The 10,191-nt window shown below is 43.3% G+C and overlaps 1 protein-coding gene across 1 annotated transcript; it reads left to right on the top strand.

The window, feature by feature from the left end:
- The first annotated feature begins 57 nt into the window (after positions 1 to 57).
- On the top strand, positions 58 to 9,965 carry LOC136437910 (kelch-like protein 9). The gene is made up of 8 exons (XM_066432492.1): positions 58 to 309; positions 2,497 to 3,199; positions 3,777 to 3,934; positions 4,910 to 5,025; positions 5,442 to 5,657; positions 6,583 to 6,765; positions 7,384 to 7,534; positions 8,081 to 9,965. The coding sequence occupies exons 2-8, from the start codon at positions 2,521 to 2,523 to the stop codon at positions 8,480 to 8,482; spliced, it is 1,905 nt and encodes a 634-aa protein (XP_066288589.1). The 5' UTR covers positions 58 to 309; positions 2,497 to 2,520; the 3' UTR covers positions 8,483 to 9,965.
- The last annotated feature ends 226 nt before the right edge of the window (positions 9,966 to 10,191 follow it).

Genomic DNA, 10,191 nt, shown 5'->3' with positions numbered 1-10,191 from the left:
CTGTTTATAATCAATATCAAATCCTTGTTTATAATGGTTATAATGGTTTCTCCCAGTTTTACCAGTTGCAACAACCAGTGAGTGAATCCAATAAAAGGCATTGTTGGTGCCACATCACTATGACAGGTTGGACGACTTCACGGCCATTTTCACTCGAGATCACTCTTCCTCCCAACAGCTGTAAAATTACTCTTAATTGTTCAACAATGCGACATAAGTTCGACCCAAAGAGTTGGAATTCTTCAACGTGACTCAACCAGGAAGTAGACGAGACAATCAGTTATATGGCTCCAATATGACTGAGGACAGGTAAGGCATAACTTATATGTACACTGATACTTAGATGATTGAAACACTTATATCTTCTTCTATTATTCTCACAAAAGTCTCAATACTGGTTGAGGAACGTATTAGCTGTCTAAATTAATGGTCAAAACCGTACACTCTTCAAAGTCGTACAATCTACTAAAGCACAGTGACTGTCCGATGTCCTGTGTTCCTTTCTCCGAAGAAACCGGAAATGAAGATAATGATAACGTATCGTATACTGCTTCGTACTGTCTTTATCTACCAGTCTATATATTCTTAAGGTCAATCATATAGATAAATAGTTCGATCTATATACTGTAGTGCGTATATCTAGGTATACGTATCATACAGTTGGCTATCATATGCTCAGAGTTTGGCAGCATGGAATGCACACTATCAGACTTATTATGGCATGTGAGACTGGGAAATACCTTAGTTATGAAGTATGGTAGGAACTGAGAATATTGAAATAAGTCGTCATATAACAAGTCACCCCATCAGGGACTTTGACAAAACTCTTAACTGATAATTGTGTGTGTGATGTTTGGTATTTACATATTTGCTTGACGCATACTTTTCGAGACGAAATTGACTGAAATGTAGCTCATCATTTCAATTCTTTCTACACTCTACCTATGTAGGAATTATATCTGAACAGGGCTAAATAGAAGTGCCAAATTCATGTTGCTCTATTTGAATGTTGGGATGTTTGTACTGTACTGGTGTCTGATAAACAGGTTTTTCTTGGTGGCGGTGGTGGCAGACGTTTTCCGATGTGTTTACGGGTCATTGCCTTTGTTGATGACAGGTCGGCATGTTTCGTACACAGACACGCCTGAAATGTTCGTGGTAACCCGTGCAACCTAGCCTGGAAACCATACCGCCGGGGGCTCCCCGATATCTCTACGGTGCTGGGAGTGATCCCCGCCCGCCCAGACAGCTTAGTCCGCTCGGGGAGTGTTTACGGCCTTGGATTAAATTAGTTCGCCCCCTGAACACGGCCCATATCCACGAGCTTCCAGTCTCTAGGGTGGCGGCGGAGCTCTCTATGGCAGCTAAAGTAGAAAGGCTGCGAAATTCTATATGCCAGCTAGGTAGACAGGCTGACAGAAACGGTTCAGTAAAGCAGACTGGGCCCGGTAAAACACCCCTAAGCCGACCCCTAGAGACTGGGACCAGGCTAGTGCTACCTGGCACAGAGCTCATGGCTTTACTCCTGAAAAGCAGACCATTTCAATTCGTCCCCGTGCTTGCCATTACGAGTATTTATCGCTTCGACATAACCTCCTCTAACATTAATCCGCCGGGTTATATAAATCCGCCACTTTGAAAAACAGTGGGTTTGAGAGATCTCTAGTGAAGCACCCTCCAGGTATGCACAGTTTAGATATACAGGAGGACATTATGCTGGTGGGGGGGACGTTTGGTTGGAGATCTGTTTGGACGTATCTTTTGAGGGTGCACGTGGCGGAATTTTGTGCCCTGGTGGAATTAATTATGTCAGTGCTCAATCTTATGTTAGTAACGTTAGATGTTATTATCACACTGCAAACAGTTTTGGGGGGCCAGAGACCATGCAAGGGCTGTTTTTCTTTCGGTCTTAACTTTTCACAGAAATTGACAGAACAGGAGTCAATTTTTTTTGTGCATTTGTCTGCGGGGTTTGCAACAACAATCTGTGAAGCAAACCTCAATGCCAAAATTCCCCGAACGTATATCGCTGCCAAGGCTTTGCCATTGTTGGTTGTTCCATAAACGATAGAAATTCGTAATATCTTTAACTGAATACATTTTTTATTGCCTTCGCCGTAGGCAGAAGGGTATATTTTTGGTCGGGATTTGTGGAGTGATGGTGTTGGCGATATAGCTCTTGATGCCATGAACGGATGTTGGTGATTTTTGGTAGGTAAGTTTTTGTTGGGGAGACGAAGGTCAAGTTCGAAGACGGGTCTTCTGGAGGGGTTCCTTTGGTGCTGCAGTGGAGCTTTTGTGTTTGTCGGTTTGTTTGTTGGCGGCATAACTCGAGAGAAATTAAATGGATCGTGATAAAATGTAGTAGGTTGGTGGCGGGTCGGGGAAACGAAGGTCAAGTTCGAAAGTGGGTCTTCTGGGGGGTTCCTACGGTACGTTAGTGGACATTTGTTATCCAAATTTTATTGTGAAATATTCCTTGTTCTTTTGTTGTAGGCAACCTTGAACTCATGTCTGAAAATGGCTTGCGGTTACCCAAAGGACGGGATGATGGTAGGGACAACGCGGCCCGGCGTCCCGCCTAAACGCGTCATCAAACACGTCATTCGGTGGGAGAGTCAAGAAGATAACTCTGACATCGACGTACAGAACAATGGCCGTGGAAACTCACGTAACTTCACAGTCACCACCCACGGCGACTACGTCTTACAGGGCTTCCGACGTCTTAGAAACCAAACCGACCTCTGTGACGTCACCCTTCTCGTCGACGACGCGTCATTTCCGGTCCACCGTGCCGTCATGGCGTCCGTCAGTGTCTACTTCAAGTCCATGTTCAACCAGGAGTTTGTAGAGCGCTCGGCCGCGACGGTTCGGATCCACGACGTCTCCGAACAAATCATGAGAAAAGTGATCGACTTTGTATACACCGGGAAGATAGAAGTCAACGTTCAGGACGTACAAGATGTTTTAGACGCTGCTAGTAGGTTTCAGATCATGGGCCTTATGGGGGTTTGTCAGAACTTCGTAATCAGAGAGATTTCACTAGAGACTTGTATTGACATCATGTTCATAGCAGAGAGATACCACCTGACGTGTGTGGAAAACGACGTGGATTCCTATATTCTTGAGAACTTCAACGCGGTGTCTAAGACGCCAGGGTTCTTAACTTTGAACATGGACAAACTGTGTTTCTTTCTTGGTAAGTCTTGGTGGCTGAGAAGTTGCTATGATTATAGGAAGTGCTACATGTGCAGTTAAACGCGAAGAAAGTTCACCATCCATCTTCAACAATTTCGTTATAAATAACACATTTTCTACTTTTGTTTCCTTATAAATAACGTGGATGGACGAAGAGGATAAGTAATTAAGTAAGTAAATAAATTGCAAATTTAAAGGCAACCCAAGCAATATTAGGGCCCGAAAATCGGATTTTGAAAGTCAATTTATTTTACCATTTCTATACATGATAAGTTCAAACAACACTATCACAATGTAAAGCAACGTCCATCATGCAAAAATAATACATCGTTGTGATGTGAGATTCACTGAAAATTGTCGACGGGGTTTTTGTAGGCTCGCGAAACTAAGGAAATCATCGTACGGCACGTTTTTGCGCGGTTTTGAAATGCTCGAAGTATGAAGTTATTACGGAAATATGTGTTAGTAAATGTCACTAGCAAATAGATGTCAGCATTTTTTTATTTCCATTTTTTTCCCCTATATTGCTTTGGTTGCCTTTAAGCCTTGTACTATGACTTTATTCACGTATTGAACAGGCAGTAACCGGGTGAAAGGCTGCACGGAGATTGACTTGTTCAACGCGGCCACCAAGTGGCTGCGGCACGAGCCTAACAGACTACAGATGGCGAGCAGAGTAGTCGAGAACATCCGCTTCCCTCTCATCTCACCGTCAGACCTGGTCCAGTTTATACAGGTAAGATATCACATGCACCTCTTTAGCCTCCATAGTAGGCTCTCTGGGCCTTTTCGGGGCTTATAATACACACCCTCCCGAGCAGGCCCGATATGCTCGGTACGTTACCCCCCATACCGGCCCTGTCCTTTCAAGCCGGTAAAATCGCTTCTGGCGACGTCACCGACACTCGCTCATTAATAATTAATGAGTATATCGGGCCTGCTCGGGAGGGTGATAATACACTTTTTGCCGATGACTTCTTTTTGTACTGGGTCGTTTGTGCAGCCAGCCCGTAACCATAAGGCCCGTAAATGTTCTTTTTTTATTCAAAGAAAACATCAAATAATATAAATAAAGTGACATAGACGAAGTGACGGCGGACTCAAGTTGTACTCAACTTATATTCTCGCCATCACTTGTACATTATGGAAAATGACATGTTTGACAAGACTGTGTGAATAGGTGAATGAATACATGTAGATACATAACAGAAGTCAGGTTGGAACGTGAGTCCAAAACTCCCCTCCCAGAGGACGAAAAGCAGAAAAGGACACATATTTGAAAACGTTTTGTTCTTGTAGATGGTTACGGGCTGGCTGCACAAACGACCCATTACATCGAAAAGAGATTGGTTGAATTTCCAATAGGAAAAGAAGTCGTCAGCAAATAGTGTATAATAAGCCAAAAAGGCCCAGAGAGCCTGTTATGGAGGCTATAGCACCCTTTCCGCTTTGGGATCGCCTTTTGTGTGCTTGGCAGCCTCGTGATGGGGAGGGGTGTCAGGTGACGTAACAGCCAGCTTCTCCTTGGTGCTGAATGACCTTCAAATGTAGAACGTAACGAAAAACAGAACGTTTTTGCACTAAGTTTTGATAAATACATCTTACGTTCTACTTTAGATTTTGATAAAAGATACCTTTTTTCACAAAGCTTTGGGAAATTGAAGTATAATGTCGACATTGTAACTTGAAATACTGAACGTATCTCAAACAGTGTGCAGAGTTCATGAGGACAGACCCCAAGTGCATGGCTCTACTAAAGGAGGCGGCGGACTATCAGAGGTTGAAATTCGCTCAACCCGTGCTGGTGTCGCCAAGAACACATGTTCGGTGGGTAAAATCTTTTGGTCTTTTCTTAAACATATCAAAGTTGTTACCGAAAAATTAAGCATGTTCTGTACCTTTGACTTGATAGCTGAGGTCAGACCAAACATATCAGTAACGTTAGTACAACAAAGTTTTTTTTTTCAGTCAAAAGTCAAACTTAAACTCCTCATATTGACACACACTTATCATCTATAGCAAGACTGTTGTTACATGTCCTTGAATCGAATGCAGTATGTCTAAATAAAGTTGTAACTGCATAATTCTGTCTGTTTTGTTTGTGTCAATGTGTCTGCCCTCCCACGCCACCTCTCGCCTTCAAGCTGGGCAACTTCGCTTTGTTGCTCAATCCGGATAATTGCACCAAATATGCTGACAGATGGGATGTGCAGTTAAGCGGATTCTACTGTATGATCTTACAGGTCAGAATGCAACTCTCTCGTCACTATCGGTGGAGCGCACGCGGACGGCAGACCTAGTGACGTGGCGTCCTTCTACGACTACAAGATGAAGAAATGGCGGACTTTGGTGAACCTCGAAGTCCCCGTGAAGCATCATGGGGTAGCTGTCATGGGCGGCTTTGTCTGGGTCGTTGGAGGGATGAACAGAAACAGTGAAACTATTGCTACGGGATACAGGTATGGTTTTTGTTTTCTTTTTTTGGCGACGCCTCAAGGGCGAGTCTAATAGTATACTTTACGCCCGATTTGTAAGAATTCCAAGAATTGTACAGGCATGTCTGGAATGTGTTCGTGCATGCGTAGTTGCAACACATGAGTATTCCCTGGGGAATTTGTTTTGAAGTGGCCTGTCCCTCTTTTGAATTGGAAGTAACGGGGTTGGCAAATAGTTTGGTGAAATGTTTTGTCATGGATTTGTCAAAATGTATATCTTTGATTTTTTTCTTTTAATTTGAGACATCTTCCTCATTGAACGCGTTTTGACAGACTCTTTATAATGTGTTTTGTCTCTTGAATTTTATTCCTTTGGTTGTTTGTATGATTGCGTTTGCTTCCATGCGATAGTCCTTATAAAATGTACCAAAAGTTGATGGGAAGTCATATATCCCTTGATTTCTTTTGTTTCTAAGACATGTATGAGATAAAAGTGTTGATATTGTTTATGCAACCATATCATTTCATTTATAATAGAGTGGATGGGAAATGGTCTGGGTTTTCTAAATTCTATGCAGACCCCGACTTATGCGATTGGCTTTCATGTAATTAACTGGTGTCTGCTGTTTATTGAATTCGAAGGGATGTCCCTGTAGCTCAACTGTGAGGCTTCCTGGTTCCTATTAGTTGGCCATTGGGAGACCCCGGTTCAAATCTTGGGAAGGGCATCTCGGTTGGGGCTACATCCGTCTTTCGAAAGAGACGTAGAATAGTGGTCCCGTTTTTGAGGGGGTGCCTCAAGCACGTTAAATGAGAAGTGCTAGCAACCCCTCTCTTTAAGAATATACTCTGCTACAGAAACAGAAGGAGGCTTACTGACCTGTCTGCCACTAGGCACTGCAAGGTGTACAACAACTGTATCTAGACTTGTGTTCATTTCCTGTGTTAGGTACGACCCCTGGCGACACGAGTGGGTACAGATCTCCCAGATGAACGAGCCGCGCGCGTGTTACCACCTGGCCGTCATCCACGACAGGCTGTACGCCATCGCCGGCCGCCAGGGGGAGAACACCAACACCACGTCTATCACCATCCTGCGCACCGCCGAGAAATACATCCCGGAGGACAACAGGTTGTTATCTCCATGAAAAATGGAGATATTGTTTTGGGTGTGTCTGTGTGTGTTTCTATATATCTGTGTGTCTATGTGTGTGTGTGTGTGTTTGTGTTTCTAGATTGTTATACTTAGCCTCAACCAGGCCCTGCGGATGGCTGGGAAAATAGTATAGATTGGCAAAATAGGGTTATAGTATGCTAAGGGAGTTGGCTACGGTGCCAATTAGCCTGTATTTACACAAGCTCTCAGCCGGAGGATACTAACCCCCACCCTAGGGTTAAAGGCGGTCACGGAAACCGGCTGGACACTAGGAGCGCGATTCGTCAGGCTACGGTGCCAATCTGGAGCCTGCATGTGAAACCCTGGCAACTATTCTCCCTATAGCCGGCGTAGTTAGTCTGATAGAGACTATGTTATAGTCAGCATAGCTCAAGAACGTCTTTAAGGATTATAATGATATTTGGTATATGGGTAGATGTTGAGAAGACGAAGTGATATGTACATGACTACCTCTTAAGTCATGTGTGCCTTTTATCTAAGATTCGTGAATACATCTGTCATTAACGTTTGGTCAGCTAGACCACAAGGTTTCATAATCGCAGTGCCTAATGTGTGTTAAAACTTTTTGTCCAGATGGGAGTACATTGCAGAGCTCCCTAACAGAACGGACTGCCCTGCCGGAGCGGTGCATGTTGGGACACTGTACATCTCGGGTGGGTTCGACCAACCAGCGGGCTTCCTACCGCACATGCGCTGTTACGACGCCAAGTTGGACCTTTGGCAGGTAAAGATTTTATTTCATAAGAAAAGTTGTGCAAATTAAATTCTACCTTGCGGCGGTCTTGAAAACCTGTGTTTTGGCGACGCCTCAGGGGCGAGCCTAATGGTATAATATTGTGTGCACCTTAGCACCTTAGTTCCTCCCGTGCCTTTGAGGCACATCGGGCCGTCCTTTTCACCTTCCTCGGTTCTATGCTTCCCTTTTGGCTCTATGCCAGGAGCTTCCAATTGTGTGCAGTCTGCAAGAATTCTAGGAATTGTGCAGGAATGTATCCACAGGAATTTCAGGAATTTGGTAGAGAAGGTGATCCACTGATATAATCTATGCAAATTTGGTCATCATTTGCATGTGGGCTAAAAAATGAAAACACAAACAGAGTCTACCGTCGCCATGACAGCGTCCTTTTTACGTTGCCAATCTTGTTCAAGTTGTCCACTGTGTTTTGGACTAGCACAAAAGATTGGTGGTTGCCTTGTCATCGTAAAACGTAAGACGTTGTATTCAGCCGTGTCAGTTTTCAAATCATGTGTTTTCTTTGATTTGCCACAGGACAGAAAGCAAATGCCGTCAAGTCGCGGCTTCCACTCAATGGCAGTCATCAAGAATAAGATTTACATCATCGGGGGACATGGCATGGACGACCGGGGAGGGTACGACACTGACCTACTGGACGTTGACATCTACCTGCCCGGGACAGACACTTACGAAAAGGGACGGCCCATGTTGAGAGGACAGGGGTGTTCAGGGTGCACCGTCTTGGAGGGGGTCATTTATGTAGTAGGGGGTGGCTCACGAATATCGGGACAGCCAACAAACGTCATTTCCGTGTTCAATTCATTGAAGGAGGTATGGGAGGAAGTGGTCATGGACTTCATCGAACCCATGTACGGGACCGGATGTTGTTCTGTTCTACTTCCGGCTGACATGATGACCGAGGCCGAGGATGTTTGACTTTCGAGATTCCGACAAGAACCAATGGATAACAGATATGCAGTCCCTAAAATCGCCACAGTATGCCTTTATATGTTGCCATAGACAAGATCTGAAAAGTTTAACTACATGAACAGAAATATTATATTGTAGTAGAGTACTATTCATTTTAACCTAAAGATGGTGGCCTTAATTTTAAAGTATATGTTTATATGTATACTAGAAATTCTTACAAGAACCTTTGAATAGCAGATATACAGTTCCTAACTTGAATCTCCAATCCACAATATGCCTTATGTGAAATCTTACCTATGTACAGAAAGATTATGTCTTGATGGAGTGCCTTAAAGATTATATGATTTACTCTAACCTAGATATGGTGGCCTTGAAATTGTATATATTGATATGTATATATACGAAATAGTATGAACTACGCGTAAGATATACGTGGAACATGAATCGAGCAGACTGGATGCTGCGTGGGTTTATTTCAGCTTTGTAAAGATGTAGAGCAGATATGTGATCAAAGAGATTCCGTTAAGATTTGCCACATATCCGCTTTAAAGGGAGGCTAAACTTAAAATTGAAAAGTCTACTATACTTTGCTAAATATACCCCAAAGTCAAATCCTCACTTAGTCCGCAATAGTTCTGGGCTCTCCCACCATTTGTAACTTTGGCCGTTCTGACGGCTTCTCGTCTGATCAATTGTAAGGTCACAATGTGTGACGTCAGGTCTCCGTATTTCCAAACCAAATTGAATAGGGCTTTTCAACATGGCTTTCCTATAGCTAGGAATTGGATTTAGAGGAATGTTCCGACGAATTCGGACAATTCCTCGAAATTTCGTCTTCATGAAAGCCAGATCCAAAATCCTAAGTTCATACTGAATGGAAATGCCGAGACCTGACGTCAGATTTTGTGACCTTACAATTGATTAATTCAATCATCAGGCGAGTAGCCGCGTCAGAACGGTCCAAGTTACAAATGACGGAAGAGCCCTGAACTATGGCGGATTTAGGTAAAACAAATGAGGAGTTGACTTTGGGGTATATTTAGCAAAGTGTAGTAGAATTTTCAATTTTAAGTTTAGCCTCCGTTTAAACATATCTGACCCTAAAGGGTTTATCTTGCCATGTTATTTTTCTGTACAACTAGTCCAATAATTTCAAACCTGACTTTCAGTGTAATGCCTTTCGGTGCCTTAAGATATATAGGGGGGGGGGGGTAATCCTAACTAACATCTTTCGCACCACAGTCACCCCTCAGTAAGAGCTTAAGCCGCATATAGTTCCCGTTTAGATTTGGTATTCAGCCTGTCACACAGATAGGTTTCGTCAATGTGGCTTCTTCAGTTGGCCTCAAATGAGCACAGTAAACAAAATTCCTTTATCATTGAATTGGTGATTTTCACTTTCATTTTTCTGTGCATCCATTAGTGTTGTGATATGTTATTGCTATAGAAACAAATCATGGAACAGCAATAAAATTGAGTATGAAATATGGCGCAAATTTGAGTAATCCCTGACTTTGCACGTATTTCATTCAATGGAATACAACAACGTAGTCCGAGCGGTTTTCAAGCAACTCTATGACCCTGAAGTGAGCCACAAACACTATCTGAAGTGCCACTGTGACGTCACTTTCGGTGACCCACTGGTGGAGAGCTGAAACAAAAGTGAAGTTCATGACTAACGTTTCCTCATTCTATAGGACGTTCATCTAGCGTTG

Source organism: Branchiostoma lanceolatum, chromosome 1 (assembly GCF_035083965.1).
Source record: "Branchiostoma lanceolatum isolate klBraLanc5 chromosome 1, klBraLanc5.hap2, whole genome shotgun sequence".
Classification (NCBI taxonomy): domain Eukaryota; kingdom Metazoa; phylum Chordata; class Leptocardii; order Amphioxiformes; family Branchiostomatidae; genus Branchiostoma; species Branchiostoma lanceolatum.
This window is presented reverse-complemented; position numbering and strand designations above follow the sequence as displayed.

Bases quoted from the DNA above. Each gene is read 5' to 3' on its own strand.
- LOC136437910 (XM_066432492.1), top strand. From the start codon at position 2,521: ATGGCTTGCGGTTACCCAAAGGACGGGATGATGGTAGGGACAACGCGG. The intron at 6,766-7,383 runs GTTGTTATCTCC...CTTTTTGTCCAG, and splicing joins TACATCCCGGAGGACAACAG to ATGGGAGTACATTGCAGAGC. The intron at 7,535-8,080 runs GTAAAGATTTTA...GATTTGCCACAG, and splicing joins CCAAGTTGGACCTTTGGCAG to GACAGAAAGCAAATGCCGTC.